This window comes from Brachypodium distachyon, chromosome 2 (genome assembly GCF_000005505.3).
Source record: "Brachypodium distachyon strain Bd21 chromosome 2, Brachypodium_distachyon_v3.0, whole genome shotgun sequence".
NCBI classification, from domain to species: Eukaryota; Viridiplantae; Streptophyta; class Magnoliopsida; order Poales; family Poaceae; genus Brachypodium; species Brachypodium distachyon.
In genome coordinates, this window is record NC_016132.3 from 57,379,440 (window position 1) to 57,398,400 (window position 18,961).

Below are 18,961 nucleotides of genomic sequence, written 5' to 3' on the forward strand. Positions count from 1 at the left end.
AACAAAGGCTTAACACGGATGCGGTTCTGTGGGTCGATCCAGGCCCATGTCATAGTCATAGATGCATATGCATGTCCAGCTAGCAGTCTAGCGGGCCTCAATCCGAACTGTAGGACCTGCACATCCATACCGGCCCAAACATTTGATCATTACTATAAATCGAGTGGTCAATGGAACATTTGATCATTACTAAGGGGGTTGAGGATGTTCCACACCTCCACCGCCTCCCCGTGTGAAGCCTAAAGCAAACAAGAAGATACGTCAGGGATCGTCTCCCTCAAAAGCGCAATCTAGTATTGATGGATCGGCGGCCTTCATGGAGGGGGACCGCCGGGAGCAATGAGTATTTTGAGTTGGAACTGTCATGGGATTGGCAACGACGCGACAGTTCGCGAGCTACGCACTATGGTGCGACGTTTTGCCCCTTCAGTGCTCTGTCTGCAAGAAACACAAGTGACAAGCGCGAGGGCTAATAATCTTGCTTTTACTTTGGGTTTTAGTAGTAGTCTTGCTGTTAGTAGTAATGGTCGGAGTGGAGGTCTAGCTTTGTATTGGAACAATGATTTTTCAATGGAGTTAATTCGCTACTCGCAGTATCATATTGATGTTATTGTTCACAGAGGGGATGACGAGCCATGGCGTCTCACTTGCATTTATGGGGAAGCTTCTGTTCGTGAGAGACACAAGACTTGGGACTTGCTTCGTTTCCTTAGGAGTGAGTCCAGTCTGCCATGGGTATGCATTGGTGATTTCAATGAAGTTTTGCATCAAGATGAACACTTTGGTGTTGGTGAACGTAGCTCTGAACAAATTAGAGGCTTTCGTGATGCTGTGGATCTGTGTGGCCTGTGTGATCTTGGTTTTAATGGCAATGTATGGACTTTTGAGAAGAGGGTTCGTGGAGGTTCTTTTACAAGGGTTCAGCTGGATCGGGCGCTAGCTTCCACAGAATGGTGGTCCAGGTTCCTTTTGCCACTCTTTTCCATCTCACTGCCGCTAAGTCAGACATTGCCTGATTCTTCTCAAGAGAGACACATGAAAGTTTCGCTTCCTTTGTCTCCAGTAAGTGGAAGGAATCAGGTCGGAGCCGCACTGTGGAAAATTAAATGGTAAATTAAAATTTTTTGGCGATCTTTTGCTTTCTTGGAATGATGAGATCTTCGGCAGTGTCCGTAAAAAGACGAGGGAGCTTCTGGCCGAACTGGAGAGACTCCATGCCCTTCCAGGTCGTACTGGACCTTCTAGCGAGGAGATTGCAATTGTTGACAAGCTCACGGAGTGGAACCAGCGGGAGGAGATTATGTGGCGCCAAAGATCTCGAGTTCAATGGTTAGCGGAGGGAGATAGTAATACCCGTTTTTTCCATCAAAAGGCAAGTGGCCATAGGAAGAAAAATCGTATTGAGCGTTTATGTCTCCCGGACGGCGTGTTTACCGAGGATTTTCAAGAGATGGTGGAGCATACGGAGAATTTTTATGATAATCTTTATACTTCGGAAGGGGTTGCTGGCATGGAGCGTGTGCTGAATTGTGTACCCAGGAAGGTTACTACTCCTATGGCCGAGCGCCTAGATCGCCTGTATCAGGCGGACGAGGTCAAAACGGTGCTGTTCCAAATGTACCCGACGAAGGCGTCGGGCTTTGACGGCTTCCCGGCACATTTTTTTCAGCGACATTGGGATTTGTGTGGGGAAGAGGTGACGGAGGCGGTATTGAATATTCTGAATGGTGTTGAACAGCTGCACGATATGAATCACACCCGTATTGTTTTAATTCCGAAGGTCCTAGGTGCATCATTTCTATCTCAATTTCGTCCGATTAGCTTATGTAATGTGGTTTTGAAACTTGTGTCCAAGGTTCCAGCGAATCGTTTGAAGGAGATTTTACCAGAAATTATTTCTGAGGAGCAATCGGCTTTTGTTCCGGGTTGCCTTATCACAGATAATATTATAACGGCGTACGAGTGCCTACATTTTATGAAGAAGAAAAGGGCCCGAGGATCTCAATATTGTGCTCTGAAGCTCGACATGATGAAGGCCTATGACCGAGTTGAATGGGAATATTTACGGGCTATCATGGCCAAGCTTGGTTTTTCTGATCTCTAGGTATCTTCGATTATGAGGGTGGTGACCTCTGTATCTTTCTCGGTGCTATTTAATGGGGAACGAACAAGTGTGTTTCGCTCGACAAGGGGGATCCGTCAGGGTGACCCAATCTCACCATATTTGTTTTTGTTAGCAGCTGAAGGTTTGTCTTGCCTGTTAAGGAGCAGGGGGAATTCGGAAAATTTGTCGGGCATCGTTGTGGCGCCCACAACTCCCCCGTTCAATCATCTCTTATTTGCAGGTGCAGAGACTGTCACAGAGGTTCTGGATATTTATTGTAATGCATCGGGGTAGCGTATCAACCGGCAGGAGAGCTCAATCCACTTTAGCAGGGCCGGCCGGACAGGAGTGCGGCCTGTTCCATTGAACAGGGCCCCAAAATGGGGCCCCCAAAATTTCTACTGCTATACAGTGCTACGCTGCAACCCATTAAGCATTAGCCAGCCCGTTAATGAGGGATTCAGGTAGCCCGAGCGCTCGGACTCCAGCGTCGCTGCCGCACTGCATCTTCTCGTCTTCCATCGCGTGGGACGGCGCCTTCTTTCTTATTTGATCGATCTGCAGTCTGGCCGTCCTCAACGCCTCGTCCGATCCCATCATCCCAATCGTCGACGGCCAATTGGTCCGGTCGTTGTTTTTCTCCTCATCCATCGCGCAAGACGGCGGCTTCAGATTCTTTCTTACCCAATCGATCTGCAGTCTGGCGGAGCACTAGCACTCTAGCAGCAAACAATTAGCAACAGGCTTGATTAGCAATTTGGGAGGATCTACTTCCGGTACCCATTTGAGATCTGCTTTCTGTTTGATTCTTTGTTGATCAATATGCCTTTAATTTTGTTTTATGCATCTTCTGTATCTAGTGTTTCAAGAATTCAAGGTCTGAATCATAGCTTTTAGAAAGCATGAATCTGGTGTCCAAAAGCTTAATAAAAGAGAAAGTGTAAATAAACATTATGCAACTAGGAGTTGAAATAGGCATGATTTTTAACATATCCAATTGCTATGTAAGATATTATATATGTTATTATAACACATTAGTTATATTTTTCTAGTGAGATAGGAGGCCCCATTTACCGTTTCGCACATGGCCTCCGATTTTGCCGGCCCAGCCTTGCACTTTAGTAAGGGTTGCCCAGCAGATACGAGGCATGTGATGATGGAGTTGCTCCAAGTGCCTAATGAATCTCTAAATGCTAAATATCTTGGTATGCCAACAGATGTAGGAAACTCTAAAAATGGGTTTTCAAATATTTGAAGGACCGTGTTTGGGGTAAAGTACAGGGATGGATGGAGCAAGTGCTCTCTGCTGGGGGGAAGGAAGTCCTGATTAAATCTGTGGCACAGGCTGTTCCTATTTATTCGATGGCCTGATTTAAGCTCCCGAGAGGTTTATGTCTCAAGATTAATTCCATGATCCGGAGTTTCTGGTGGGGAAGTAAGCAGGGCAAGCGCAAGCCTCATTGGGTTTCATGGGACACCATGACCATGCCAAAGTATAGGGGGGGACTTGGCTTTCGCGATATCGAGTTGTTTAACCTCTCTTTGCTTGCGCGACAAGCTTGGCGGGTGCTGGCCCAACCGTCCACTTTGAGCGCAAGAATTCTTCGAGCTGTCTACTTTCCTCAGGGCTCTCTGATGTCAGCTAGCTTGGGACAACGGCCATCTCAGATCTGGCGGGCTGTAATCGAGGGACGGGATGTTTTGAAGCTGGGCATTGTCAGGCGTATTGGAGATGGTAAAACGACTTCAATTTGGTATGATGGCTGGATACCACGTGATGAGAGGCGTCTTCCCTATACGGCTGCAAGGTCTGACTCGCCGGTGAAGGTATCGGAGTTGATTAATCCTACTGTGCATGAATGGGACATCGATTTAGTGCGGAGGCTATTTCTGCCGATGGATGCGCAGGCTATTCTCGCGATCCCGCTGAGCACGATGAATTATGGTGATTTTTGGGCATGGCATTTCGAGAAATCTGGGATATTTAGTGTCCGTTCTTGTTATCGTTTGCTAGTATCGACGAAGAAAGTCCATGAGTACTGGCTTGAGAAGCGGCCATCGTCGAGTTCTCTGAAATCTGAGAGATCTTGGACCCAGTTGTGGAAGATCAAAGTGCCTTCTAAAGTGCGTGTATTTGCTTGGAGATTAGCACAAAGTTCGATTCCCACGGGTGATGTTCTTAAGCATCGCCATATGGCGGACACGGCAGTGTGTGCAATCTGCCGGGCGACTAATGATTCCTGGAGGCATTCTTTACTGGACTGTACAATGGCGAAGTGCATTTGGGCCTTGGCGGATGATCAGCTCGTTGAGCATATGTGTGTTTCCTCTTGCCCTGACGCCCGGGAGTGGTTGTTTCATCTTATCGACACGACGTCTCATGCGGAATTCACGCAAATCCTATTGACCCTTTGGGCGATCTGGTCGGCGAGATGGAAGGCAATTCACGAGTCTATTTTTCAGAGTCCTGTGACTACTCATGGCTTTGTTCAGAAGCTTCTTTCGGAGCTTCAGATCACTCAGTCTAGTACACCAGCTCGGGCTAGGGCTGGATCGCCCCCTACGGCACCCCGCTGGCTCCCCTTGCCGGCGGGTATGTGCAAGATCAACGTTGATGGAGGTGTCGCCAAGAACCAGAACAAAGGGGCGGCGGCGACGATTTGCCATGACGAGTTGGGCCGCTACCAGGGGTCGTCAGCTCGTGTCTACCCCGGGATAACGATCCGCCAACGTTGGAAGCACTTGCATGCTGCGAAGCCTTGGCCTTGGCCAAGGATTTAAATATCCAACGGTTTCAGGTTGCTTCTGATGCCCAAGCCGTCATAAAGGGTCTCCTCAAAGGTAATCGGTGCAGCTATAGTACTATTTTACGTGAGGTTGATGTCCGAAATAGAGACTTTTTAGATGTCACCGTTGTTCATGAGGGTATATCTTCAAACTTGGATGCTCATAGTCTTGTTAAGAGCTCTTTGTCCTCGTTGCACGGCCCTTTCACCTGGCTCACTCAGCCATGGAACGATGCTTGTATTTCTTTGTTGATTGATTAATAAAGACAGTGTATTTTCACTAAAAAAAAAAGCTTGGAAGCAACCAAACGAGCGACGACTTTGTTGTCATGGTGTGCGTGCAACATGCTTTACTTGGAGTGACAGGATCAGTTCTGAGATCTCGATCCAAGCAGAGCTTCTTCTATTCCTTTTGACTAATATCACGATCTGCAAATCAAAATATTCACTCTGTTCTTATTATGCACTGGATGCAACATCTAGTTTCTGAAGAACTTGGAGCTCATACAACCGGACAAGCGGAAATCCAGCAGCATGCTGAACCCAAGCACGTTCTTCTCCAGATCGAACACCAGCAAGTTATTCTCCAGCTGCTTCCCGCCGAGGACCACCGCCGGCTCGCCCTCCACGTGCATTCCGCCGCGGCGTCCGGCGGCGGCGTCATCATCCATGGGGAGTATCCCGACGCACAACCCGTTCTCCGTCTGCACCATGTAGTTCCCGTTGAACAGCGTCCAGTTCCCCGTGGCGCCGTCCCCGAGCTCGAGGTCGATTCTTGGCACGTCGAGCACCGCCGGCCGCTTCAGCATCGGGAACCCACCCCTGTAGCAGAGCTCGAACGGTTCTCCTTTCGCCGGCGCCACGCGCTCCACGGTGGTCATCGGGATCTTGCCCCGGGTGATGGCGTCGTCGAAGGCCGCCGCGAAGGCGTCGAACACGTCGCGCCGCATGTGGCCGTACTGCGTGGCCGTGCTCAGCACGACGCCGCCATGGTTGTTGGCGAGGTCGAGGTCGAGCGCGCCGGCGGGGATGGCCGCCCGGGAGACTTCGCCGTGCCAGGAGACGGAGATGGCCTTGATGGGGATGTAGTAGCCGCCGCCGGCGGCATTGGTGAGGAGAGGGGTGTAAGGGATGGAGGTCGGGGCCGTGTAGTCGATGAAGCCGCGCGGGTCCGGCGTCGAGAGGAACACGGGCGTGTCGCCGAAGGTGGCGAAGAAGGGGAGGCAGAGGGAGAACTTGTTGCCGAACAAGCGGCGAGCGGCGAGCTGCGAGGGGAGCGAGAGCGGGCGGCGGGAGAAGCCCGCGACGCCGGTGGCGGCTGCGGGGAAGGATCTGAGAAGCCGGCGGGGCGCGCACTTGCCGGTGACGGCGAAGGACTCCTCTGGCGGGTACAGCTCCATGACGCCGTCCGTGGCGTTGGCTGACATGGGGAAGCTCGTCAGGATGTTGCCCGGGCCGGAGGAGGAGCACTCGCGGGTTACCGGGTTGAAGGGTTCGTCCCCGGCGCCGGTGCACTTGTGGCACGGGACGGTACCGTGAGGCGTCAATGGCGGCGGGCAGGTGGACCAGACGAGGGAGCCGGCGAGGTCGACGACGAGCGGCGACCGGTCGGCCTTGATGGAGATGGTGTAGAGAGATGTCTCCGGGTCCTTGGCGAGCCGGGAGATCAGCGGCGGCTTGGTGGGCGCGGTTGGCGGGTCCTCGGCGCTCGCCGGCGCCGTGGATGATGACAGAAGTAGCACGACGAGCAGTGATGAGAGGACGATGGCACGATGGAACGCGTGGCTCGTTGGATTATTGTTAGGGGCAAGCTTGGCTTGGGCAGACATTTCCTCCTGCATTTTGGAACGGTGTAATGGGATTGGGATTTGGGAACAGAAGATGATTGGATATATAGATGCCATGGATATACAGAATGCGTTACTAGCTGAATGTATATTTATACAACCTTTGGAGCTTGTCAAATGTGGATTTTCATCGATTTTGTATAGGATCTACTGGTGCTAGTTGCTATTGTACGTTTCCTCGGATCGGAGAGTTGACAATACGGCGCACTACGTGAAGTCAATATCGATTAATTTCTAAACCTCGGCTGCTAGCATCTTCATACTAATTAAGCTGTAAGTACATGTTTAGCATCCAACCTTTGAAGTTAAGGAACATGGTACTACTAGCAGTCAGTGCACCAGCACTGCTCTACGTAGATTTGTTTTGTTCAACTGTGGGCTTGTACTTGTACGTCCTGCCGGGGGCATTCCTTCTTTTCGAAAAAAAAAACTTGTACGTCCTTATCTCAGATGCAAATCAACCAGCCCGCAGGCTAATAAATCCAGGCATGCACTGCATGGTGACCGGTCAAAAGTCAAAACTGACTGATTGCGTGTGGTCATCATAGTCATCCGGAATGGCCAAATAAAACTAAGCTACAGAAATACTATTGTCATACCCGTGGATTCTCTCTGAGAAGAACACTGTTAACATCGTCTTGCTTAAAAAAAGCTACTTCTTCGATCAAAATTACTTGTCGAAATATTACATGTATCTGGACGTTTTTTACACATAGATACATCCGTATTTAGACAAATTTGAGACAAGTAATATGAATCCAAGGAACCACGCGTCGTCGTCGTTATTGTTATTATTAACAGCTGGTATATTGATGGTTGCCTGGAGGCTGCCCGAATATCAGAAATGTTTAAAGTAGTTCTGTTCTGTCTGCAGGGTGACTCGACATTTTCTAATTAGCAACGAGCTAATCAGTTACAGATTTACAAAAATACTCAGAAACCATCGTATAGAAACATTCTATTTCGAAAAAAAATAATTCGTTTAGAATCATCTATCAGTAGTACAGTACATCCTTTTACAGAGTTATGTAAGTTCCAGAAGATAAAAATGAATACAACAAAATTCTGAACTCTGTAGAATTTTTAACACGATCCTGCTTCTTAGCTCCATAAGTTCTCACCGTCTTGTCAGTTCCAATGCGTATAACTAATTTGGCTACGAATTTCCTACCCTTGGAAAGCCTAATCCTCCACACCCCAAGTTCGCAATTGGATCCAAAAAAGAAAAAAACCAAGCATTCATATATTGCCTCGAATACGCCTCCATCAGGCTTTACAGAGAGCTCCAGTTTCTTGCTTTTAGCTCTCTGCACATCAGCCATCCAGAGTTTTTTCGGTCTCTCCACTCCCTTTCCCATGTCTCCAGAAGTACATCATCTCCCATGTCTTCAGATGTCGACCTCGGCTCTGCGTAAGACCAATAATTCCATACAACGGATCAGCAACAGTTCCCCCCACAGGAAATATTTCCATCTATTGTTTTCTTCAGATACCCTTCTGAGACAATGCAATTCATTAATCACAGCCCCTGTGCAGGGAAAATAGCATACTGAGCTGTAAGGCCACAGAGGCACAGAGCACACAAATGTGTGCTTGTTATGAGTGCTCTTATGTGTAGCGAGAATGCAATGAATAACATTAGAGAGTATCGATGGAATAAGTAATCTACTTGATGGTAAAGGATAACTCATTTAAGGCCGAAGAGCAAGCAAATGACGTATCGAAACAGACCAAATGTTGCAAAAGCATCTGCAAATGAAGTCATGCGTACCTAAGAGAAACAAAGATTTACTGGGCCTATGGGAGTTGCGTACCTCTAGTTCTTCTAGTTCATCTGTATAATGTGACTTCCGGGACGTGAGAAATCAGGTTGGCATCCTCCCCTTGGCACCTCTCAACCAGACCTGGATAGCCCCACATGTAGAGTTCCTTCAAGGCAGCAAGGTTCCGTAAGCTTTCAGAAAAAAAAGCTGCAGTTTTCTATCCCACTTGTCTCTTCAGCTCTCCTTATTAGAGCCATCAACTCCACCTCATTCTTCTCCTGCTTGTTCAGAATTCATCCATGGCTCTGCATAAGACTAAGAATTATTTCCTTGTTACCCATCCAAATAAATTGATTCAAATAACAGTGAAAAACTACTTATCAGCATGTGAAAATGACAGACACCAAAGAGAAATGATATATCTATGCATTATACAAATTCCAAGGTAATCATAAACATTGGAGAAGCATGTGAAAATGAAGCCATAAGTAACCAAGAGAAACGAAGAATTACTGAACTTCTGGGAATTCCGTACCATTATTGAGTGTAACTGTCGGGATGTGTGAAATCCTGTAGGCATACTCCCCTTGGCACCTTTCGACCAGACTTGAACAGCCCCAAATGTAGAGTTTCTTCAAGGTGGAATGGTTCAGCATGCTTTCAGGCAAAGATATCAGGTTAGCGCAACGGATGATGTAAAATTCTTGAAGGGAAATAAGCTGTCCCAGCCATTCCGGCAATATATCCAGGCCTTTGCAATCCCTCAGCGATATTACTTTGAGAGCGGTAAGGTTCTTCATGCTTTCGGGAAAAAATGTAACTATGGGACAATCTCGAATGACAAATTCTTCTAGAGAAGTGAGGTGCCCCAACCATTCCGGCAATAACTCCAGGTCCTTCAATGACGATAAATATAGATTTCTGAGAGAGGTGCAGTACTGAATGGCCTCTGGCAAGGCCCTCAAGCCCCGGCATGATTGAACTTGAAATATCTCAAGGGTGGGGAGGTGCTGAAGTCTGTCCCACTTTTCTGGCGAAAAAATGCAGTTTACAATTTTCAGAGAAAAAGGAAGAGTGGAAGAGGAAAGCTTCCCAAATCCTCCTTCTGGCAAGACCTCACCACTGTTTTCCAAGTACCACAACATAACTTTTGGGGGATATGGTAGGAACTTCAACTTTGGGCAGTCTATTAATTCTACTCTATGCAGATTAGGGATTAAAAACTCTCCATTATCTTCTCCTGACCGTGTTGTCCACCATTCCACCAAATTCCTCATCGACTTCAATTGTATCCTTCTTAATTTCGTACAAGTTCCATCCTCTCCATAGAAATCCTTGCCAATCTTCCTGATGTTGGGAATGTTCTTCATAACTAGATTTCTTAGAGTTGGCAGCCGCCCAAATGGAGGCAGAGTATCACATGTTCCCAAATCAGAAAGGTTGAGGTAGGTGAGTGAAGGGAGGTAGGAGGAGATGTGAGACATCCAATTAGGGAAATCCTTGCTCATATAACAATTCAGCAAAAATTGTTCAAGAGTCCGAGGAGGTACTAGGTTCTCCAGCACAGCTTTATGCCGGTTATCCTCCTTCCTTTGCAATCTCCAGCGTAGAAGTAGCACTCTTAGATCTGATTTATCACGCAGTTTGGCTCTCTCTGCATCTTCTGGATGCCTGACATTCTGAAGTTCTACAACACGCAGCTCACGACAAGTCAATTGTGTAAGATTCACTATACTGCTACATCTTTCCTTATATATTTTATGTACATTATGTACAATTAACCTTGACAAATTCAGGTCCCTTTTAATGTCTTGAACCTTCTGAAATACTCGAGGTAGTGCTGACGTGACCTCAAGTTGATTGAGACTAGTCATGTTACTGATGTTATCCGGCAAGAAATGGAGAGATGAAGCACAAGAGATGTCCAATATCCGAAGCTTAAGGTCACCTATTGATGAGGGGAGCTTTCCCAGCCTCATACAGTATGACAAGTTGAGATACCTCAGCTTAAACAACTTGCAGAATGACTCGGGCAGTAGTTGCAGCTTGCAACAACTTGTCAGGTTCAAAGAGTCAAGTTCAGAGAGGTCACCAAAACAGTCGGGGAGTTCACTAAGGTGATGGCAGTCTGAAAGATCTAGGTCTTTCAATTGAATAAGCTGGCAAAACGATTCTGGGAGCACTGAAACCCTATAGCAATCAGAGAGGTTCAAGAACCCCAGCTTTTGGAGGTTGCCAAAGTCTTTTGGCAAGCTTTCTAGCTCATGGCAATTCGATAGGTTCAGATGCTCTAAAGACTCAAGTCTAACAATGTCAGGTAGTTTGGTTAGCTTGGAACAACCTGACAAGCTTAGAAATGTGAGTTTTGGAAGGCTACCAAATTCATCAGGCAGCTTCTGAATGGCACGACACTCTGACATGTCTAGGTGCTGTAAACATGTCAGCTCGCAGATTGATTCAGGCAACTCTTGTAGTATATAACAGCCCAATAAGTTGAGGAAAGAGAGTTCAGAGAGCTTCCCCAATGATGCAGGTAGCTTATCAAGGCTGCTATTACCAGACAAGTCCAAATAGCAAATTTTGTGGAGGCTACAGATATTGTCAGGCAAGGTTTCAAGTGAGCATTTGGACAAAATTAGAGTTTGCATGTACTGAAGTGTGTGGAAAGACTTTGGAAGTGATGCAATTGGCAAGGCAGTAGCATCAAGGTACCTAAGTAGCTTGCATTGATGAATAGAAGATGGCAACACTATATTCCTTGGAGTAGATTGCCCTTCAACTGAACATCCACCAAGATCAAAGGTTCTTGGAGTAGATTGCCCTCTAACGGAATGCCCATTTAAGTCCAAGACACGTATGTGCTTGGATCGAGAAAATGCCATTCGGGGAAGTTGTTGTTTTCCTGAATCTCTAAAATGAAGGGATCTAACTTTAGCTGGCAGATATCTGAAAACCTTTGATTGATTCTTGTAGTTGATCAGTTGTGCATGTCGGACATAACGAGCTTTGTTCCAAGTCCTTGGTTCGAGAGCATTAGCATCCAGCACAAGGAACTCATTGGCAGTAATTGTTGACGCCAGATCATGCACCAAATCATGTGTGGTGAGTTCACGAGGAGTTTTGTCATGCGCTGGACTTCGACTGACCTGAAGATCATAAACTACCAATGAAAACAGTGTTGCAAGACAAATGCAGAATCCAATGAACATATTAGGCATAGCGACCAAGCGATTAGTCCTTATACAGCCAATGATTTAGATTGTCTGTCTTACATCTATACTAAACATTTTCACATTACTAGAACTACCATTTGACAATACAAGGTCATTAGCACTTTTCACATAGAATGAGAAATGATACAGCTGAGTACAGAGAAGACAAAATAGTTATACACACCCCAATCATTATAATATGAACAATGAATTGCTAGGATAGGAAAGGGGCCTTCCCTACTGCTTGTGCTAAAACATATTGCTAGGTGCCATCTGTGTATATATTAATATAGATTTACTAGCTGGAAAATACTAGCTAAATAATGCTACTCAAATTCTTCAAATTCAAATAAATCTTCGATCAAATAAAAATGTTGAAAATTTACTAACTGAAAAGTAGTATTACTAACACGAAATTTGAGATTTTAATTTAGCTACCAAATATTTAATTACATATCTTAAATAAAAAAATCAAAACGTATGAAAAACTTGAACAAAAGGAGGTTATAATCTACTGAGAGAGCTAGAGCGACGTACCGAGGATGACCACGAAATCTGAAGAAATGACATCCCTAGAAGGTAGTTGATACACCTTTCACCATCATCCTTTGCATGAATGTATCCAAGAGCGATCCATTGCAGGATTAGACGATCACTGTCCATAATGAAACCCTTGGGGAAGGCTGCTAAATATGTGAAACACATTTTGAATTCCAGCTTCATATAGTAGTAGCTCAGCATTAGGCATTCTAATGTGTCCTTTTGGTCTCTCGAACCCAGAAAAATCTTTGTGTTTCTTATATCTTCCCAAGCCTTGACTGTTCTTAGCTCGGACATCACTCTCCCAAGAGAATTTGCCACAAGTGGTACTCCCCCACACTTCAATGCAATTTCCCTTCCAATTTCTTCCAAGCCACTATGGTCATCATCAGGCCCAAATACCATTTGTTTCATTACTTCCCAGCAGTCATCAGTTGATAAAACACCCAACTTGATTTGGTCAGAATCAGGTACAGGGCGAATTATCCTCTGATTTGCAAGAACACCCGTGCTCAGTTTTGCCACTACGCTTTGGTTACGTGTCGTGACTATAATCTTGCTACCCTTGCATCCATATTGTAACATCCGCTTCAACTCTTCCAGTTTTTTTCCATCTTCTTCCCAGAGATCATCTAGAACAATTAAGTATCTTGTGGTAGCAAGTTCAGTTTTTAAATTATCATGTAGGAACTGCAAAGTACAATTTTCAAGATTGATACTGTTATTTATGCTTTTCATGATGGAACCCGCAATTTTGCGCAAATCAAACTGCTTAGACACATGAACCCAGGCTTTGAAGTTGAAAATGTTAACCCTTTCATCTGCCAAGACTGATTCTGCCAGTGTTGATTTCCCTAGACCACCAAGCCCAATAATTGGAATGACCGAGATATCCTCACTAGCTTCACTTCTCACGAGCAGCGTGATTATTTTCTTCATCTCGGTATCCCTCCCCACCATTCCAGCTTTCATGCCTTGAGTACTGATGGCTGCAAAAGTTTCCCCATTTCCGCTCCTTTCTGCCCGTGCTTCACGACTCACAAGATTGAGCGTTTGGAGACCCTCATTTTCTATTTTGCCTATTTTCCCCCTCACTCTCTTCATGTTGTGGGCCATGGTAGAACGTTGGATGAGTTGATTGTTCCGGGAAAAGAATAACTTGAGCTGTAAAAAAATGAAGGCAATACTCATTTGTCATTTTTTCAAAATTTCATGTTCCGTACTCACATTTTTGTGAAATAGACTTAGTAATTATCCGGAACATTTAAAGAGTCCAAAATCTTCTGAAAACACCGCAGATTTTAAGAAAATTACCTCAAGTTGAGGTAAGGGAAATCAAGGTTGGAAGTTATTTTGCAAGTCAACTTTTGAGATATGAATTGTGATATTTTGCTTCCCCTATCCCCTCCATACATTTCTCAATTGAAATATGGAATGCTTTTGCCTTTCTTTCTAAAAATAGTTGAAGTAGCTTAAGGGAAATATATACAAAACAAAATGATACAAAGTTATTTCAAAATTGTAAGATGAGATGTGTTTACGAAAGTTGGGACCGGGGGCTTTTGCCCCTGGTCATCTAAAAAAAGATGTGTTCACGAATTCGATCCAAAAAGCTGAAATGTGATGTTTACGAGAACAAAGAAGTGATGCCGAGTCGCTGCGCGTGTCGCAAAGAGAAGAATAGTATTATTTGGACATGTGTGCGATGAGTACTAGTAGTACCTTTGATTGGGTTTTGTTGATGAGCTCGTTGGCGTCCAGCTCGTCCAGCACGTCCTCCACATCGTAGGCCACGGCCTTGAATTTGGCGAGCCACCGCCCGACAGCTCTCCCGTCTCTCTCTCCGCGCCGCATCCTGTCGTCGGCGTCGAGCATCACGGCTTCCAGATCTTGCATTTTCTCCTTCATGCCTTCCACTTCGTCCTGGAACCCCCACAGCAGGGCGATCTCGTCACTGACGAGCTCGCCGAGCTTGGCGGCTATTCGGTTCCCGACGGCACTCGCGATCATTCCCCCGACCTCGGCGGGCATGATGGCGGCTTCGCTGAAGCTAGCTACAAGCCTACAGCTGCAGCTGGGTTTGTGGAAGCGCAGCAAAGATAGTGTGAACTGGAGTCTGCGCATATCTTTATATCTTTATTTTCATAAAGACTCGAGTCGTCGGTGTGGTCCCTTCACATTTCACTCCATCTTTTTTGCTGAGAAATTATATTGCAGTTGATAGCCACGCACGCATTAGCTTGTAAAAACTGAAAACGCGTGTTGGCAACATTCAAATACTACTACGAGTACTCGTAAACAGTAGTACCAGGACTATTCCATCCCTGCCAATGATGTACTCTATCATGCGATCTCTTTTGAACCTAGCATGTGCATCTTTTCCATGTAGGTACTGACTCAAAAAACCCGACAAAGTTCAGCATCTTTTCCATTTCTTGGACACCATGACGCGGTTCACATTATACTTCAGCTAAAGAACCTAATTAGCATGTATAAATATACAAAGAGGTAATCGCGCCAGCAATTTAGTACAACAATTTGCAAAATGAGACCAGGTGGTACAAGAACTTGACTTGTGGGTATACTTTTGGTCGGATCAGTCCGAAATTAGCCACGTCAGCGCCACGCGAAGTTCAGACCGGTTTGTACATTTGCTTATAAGCCCTTTGCTATGCTTTTGAGGTCCCTCCATTTCTCAGGCAATTTGTATTTTGTAAAAAACACCCTATAAGATATATTTTTTCTCGTTTCACTCCCTATCCCTTCGTCTCTCCCCCCGCGCACGAACCAAACCGTTCCATCTTCCACCACCGACCTCGAGGCCGTCGGGGGAATCACTACGGAATAGGCAGTGGCGGTGACAATGGCGACGGAGCCACAAATCCGGCGGTATGACCAAGGATCACTGCAGTATGGCACGTCCCTTTTTCTCAGCCCGAAATTTTCTCCCTCGTTCGTCATCGTCTGGGTTGGATTTACGTAGGGTTTGCTGTGATCGATCGTTACCTTCTGAACTGTAATGTGATTCGGAGTTTTTTTTGCAAAAGCGAACAAAGCACGGGGGGCTTTCTGTAAAACGAACAAGTGATTCGGCGCGTGCCGAATCCAGCATGGTAAGCCACGTGTCATCCTCCCATTGGCTTTGACCAAACATGCACCCGCAAATCAAGTTCTTGTACCACCTGACACCATTTTGCAAGTTGTTGTACTAAACTATTCGCGCGATACAAGTTCTTGTACCGTCGGTGTTATTACCTCATGTGCTAAAGAACCTAAAATCCATTTACATATATTTTACAGAGAAGACACACAAGTAAGTAAGTCGCTCAACAAAACTATCCGGCTCCATATTAAGTTGAACCATCATTCATCACTGAACCTAGTGCAACCAACGCGTCCACTTGTTTCCAGTTAAATTCCGTTTGAAGCGAATATTCAGATGGGCCGTCACAAAGATTGCGGCAACATAAATATTTTTCTGTTATGTGTTCCTATATAACGATGGATATTGTTGAGCAAGAGGCGTGAAACATTCGATGACTAAAGAATTCTTCTTGAACTCTCAATATAGTAGCTCTTGCCACATAGCCTCGTCATTTTCAGTTTAAACAACATTTGTTAGGTAAGCACTTATTTTATCTTCAGGAGCTCAATACACGGTCATCCTTGATCCTTTGGACGACAAATAATGTTCTATTTTGTCAATATGTATTTGTGTTTATGCTCATCATATTGCCAAAAGAAATGAGACCGGTAGACGTCCAATTTCTTAAGTACCCTCATGGATTTCTAGAAAGGACAACATAAACATGGGTAATACTAGTGAGACTGAATTATTGAGATTAAAACGATCTCCATACGGGAGCAGCTTATCTGGCCAACATGCCAACTTAGTCTCAAAACGTTATCCACAAATCAAATTCCCCTCTCACATGTCTCCCTTTTAACTTCATAGTTCATTTGGTTTCCATTTGAGCATTACTTCGTTTGCATGCATTGAGCTGTTTTTTTTTTTTGCCGTGGTACTGCTTTTATACTTTGATATCAGTGTTTTATCTTCGTAATAGTGTTTTCAGCATTAAACCTAAATTATTCTTTCTTCACTATGTCTTGGTTATACCCTATTTTTTCTTCAAAAGGGACGTTTTAAATTCAAAGGGAGGAAGTATTTCGGCCGAATTCATAACAAAATGAGCAACTCTCGATGAATTTTTGGCAATCCTCTAAAAACAACAAAGTGGCTACTACTAATATCTCATTAGATGATACTAGTTCCTGAGCAAAGAAGAACGTCTTTCACTTGAGGTGTAAGACACACAAGGAGTAGCCAGAGGCGATCTCAAGGCGGCTCCAGGGCGGCTAGGGTTTCCATCCCTCTGTCGGCGGTGCTGCTGATCGTCCCACCTCCGATGGCCTTCTTGGGCTTGGAGGTGCGGCACGGCTGCTTGCCGGCGGAAGGATTTCTTGTTTCTTGTTTGATTTCTTTCCATTGTTTTTTTCGAGATGGCGAGTCAGTAGCGATATCTTGCAGGCAAAATAAGGTCATCCCCTCTCTATCAACGCTCCGATGGTGCGCCTAGCGCCGGCGGATGACGCGAAGCTATATGTCTGACGAATTTCTTGGGAATCCCTTGGGATCCGGTTGGCTTTTGTGTTCGTGGGTGTGGTTTCAGGTATTGCTTTTTCGGTCCATGTTTCTCATATTTGGCAATTGTTGCTGCTCTCGAGCCATAGCGCGACGACTTTCCCGCCGTCTACTACAACAAGATCTTATTTGACAAGGTTTGTCTGACTCCGATGATGTAAGGGTGAGGACGATGACATGCATTCGTCTTGTTTCAGACTTCGAGTGCTTGTTACCATCGCTAGTTAATCCAAATGCCTATTTGTAATTTTTATTATTTTTAAACTTTTTTTATCAAGGTTGATAATATTAATAGATCAGTCGTCTTTTCGGAAAAGAAACGCACAATGAGTGGCGTAGTACTTTACAGGTTGGAAGCGGCTTTGGCCATGCGGCGAGCTGGTTTCCATCCAATCATTCGCGGAGGAGACCGACCGGGGAGGAAAGTTGGAGGAAGACGAGACAAAAGCCAATCGGATGATGTAATAGCCGTCGTCCAATAATGGACGGTCCATGTCTCAATAGTACTCCACTACTGGGTATTAATGTAAGCTAAACTTACTTATCTCCATATGGCCTATGGGGCAATGATGCAGCTTTTTAACAATTTGATTTGCAAATTGCAGAACGCTCCAAACTAATTTTTTTAAACACTGTACAAACGCAGACGCTCACAACACGCGCGCACACCTTATCCCTATGAGCACCTCCGAGAGACTGAGCGGCGTGCATCTCACTGTTGAAGGGAATGTCACCTACCACTAAAAGAATAACGGCGGTTAAATCCTGAATAAATCTAGAAAACGTGAGCACCCATGTCAAGTCTCTAACTCGAACCTGAGTGGGCTACTTTCACCACGAGGAACCAAACCTCCTCAGTCAGTCTCCGTTCATAACGCTCCGAACTAAACTAAATTAGTGCCTGTCAGGTCAGACTGCAACTTTTTTTAATAGAAATCATCGAGCCAGACTGGCAGACTGCATGCCGCTATGCTTCCGATGTCTTTTTTTTCCTAGAGAGAACAACATAAGCTTTTGTCAGGACGGATACACATGTTTTCACGGGTTATTCAAACGCAGATGTCGCCCAACCAAAAGATACATAGGTTTTTAGTTTAGCCATACGTGATACGTGATAGCAGAGGCTGGGGTATAAGATGCAAAGAACCAACACACCAGAATAACAACAATCGCCAAAGATGAAAATCATGCTACATCGGAAGAGCCAAAACTCAAACCAAACAAACAAATACAAACTCCGACGGAAACCAAAGGAATCCGTTGGAAATCCGAAAAGCTGACCGGATACCAAGAGATTCCCCGTACACACAACTCCACATGCCCTTCGCCGATGCTAGGCGCACCATATGAGCGAGGACAGGGCGGGAACGATCTTATTCTGACAGCAAGATGACGTCGCCGCCTCACTATCTTGAAGAAGACACTGAAAAATCATAAAATGAAAAATAGCTTCTTCGGTCGACGAACGGATGGGATCCGCCGCACCTCCATGGCCAAGTAAGCCATCGGAGGAAAAAAGCGGATCAGCCTCCGCCGCCACCGGGGAGCATGAGAAAAGACACGTGGGAGACCTATCCGAACTGGTTGGGATACCCTTTTTTTGTTTTACTTATTTGTACTCCAAGTATATATCCTATTTTATGGGAATGTCTGTTTGTCAGTTACCTAAGAAATAGTTATTTCTCGGTTAACATTCGTAGCCATCAATATAGATTTTCTTATCCATCATATCTACATTAATCTTGCACAAATCTCAATGGTTGAATAAAATAGTTGTTATCATCGACTATGAAATACTGCCTCCGGTCCTAAATTGTTGACGAAATATTACATGTATCTAGACGCTTTTTAAGAATAGATCCATATTTGGACAAATTTGGGACAAGAATTTAGGATCGGAGGAAGTAGTTATTTCTCAGTCGCGTAAGAAATAGCAAAACCGCACTTTTATATATGTATACCAAATCAAATACTCCCTCTGACTCATATTACTTGTCCTAAATTTAAGTACTACAAAAATAAATAATATGGGTCCGAGAGAGTACATTGAATATTGTGAAACAA

General features: G+C 45.2%; 2 protein-coding genes across 4 annotated transcripts; both read right to left on the reverse strand.

Moving 5' to 3' along the window:
- Positions 1-5,184: 5,184 nt before the first annotated feature.
- On the reverse strand, positions 5,185-6,871 carry LOC100835710 (basic 7S globulin 2-like). The gene has a single exon (XM_003567403.4). It carries the CDS (start codon positions 6,792-6,794, stop codon positions 5,370-5,372), a length of 1,425 nt encoding a protein of 474 aa, XP_003567451.4. The 5' UTR covers positions 6,795-6,871; the 3' UTR covers positions 5,185-5,369.
- Positions 6,872-7,675: 804 nt separating this feature from the next.
- LOC100836329 (putative disease resistance protein RGA3) lies at positions 7,676-14,360 on the reverse strand. 3 transcript variants are annotated; one of them, XM_024458993.1, is made up of 5 exons: positions 13,975-14,360; positions 12,250-13,416; positions 9,036-11,646; positions 8,552-8,805; positions 7,676-8,234 (listed from the first exon to the last, which is right to left on the reverse strand). In XM_024458993.1, exons 1-4 carry the CDS (start codon positions 14,281-14,283, stop codon positions 8,768-8,770), a joined length of 4,125 nt encoding a protein of 1,374 aa, XP_024314761.1. In that variant the 5' UTR covers positions 14,284-14,360; the 3' UTR covers positions 7,676-8,234; positions 8,552-8,767. The 3 variants fall into 3 exon arrangements, with proteins under 3 accessions (XP_024314761.1, XP_010232791.2, XP_014754561.1); XM_010234489.3 differs by having other exon boundaries at positions 7,676-8,265; XM_014899075.2 differs by having other exon boundaries at positions 7,676-8,265; positions 8,552-8,815.
- Between the last annotated feature and the right edge of the window lie 4,601 nt (positions 14,361-18,961).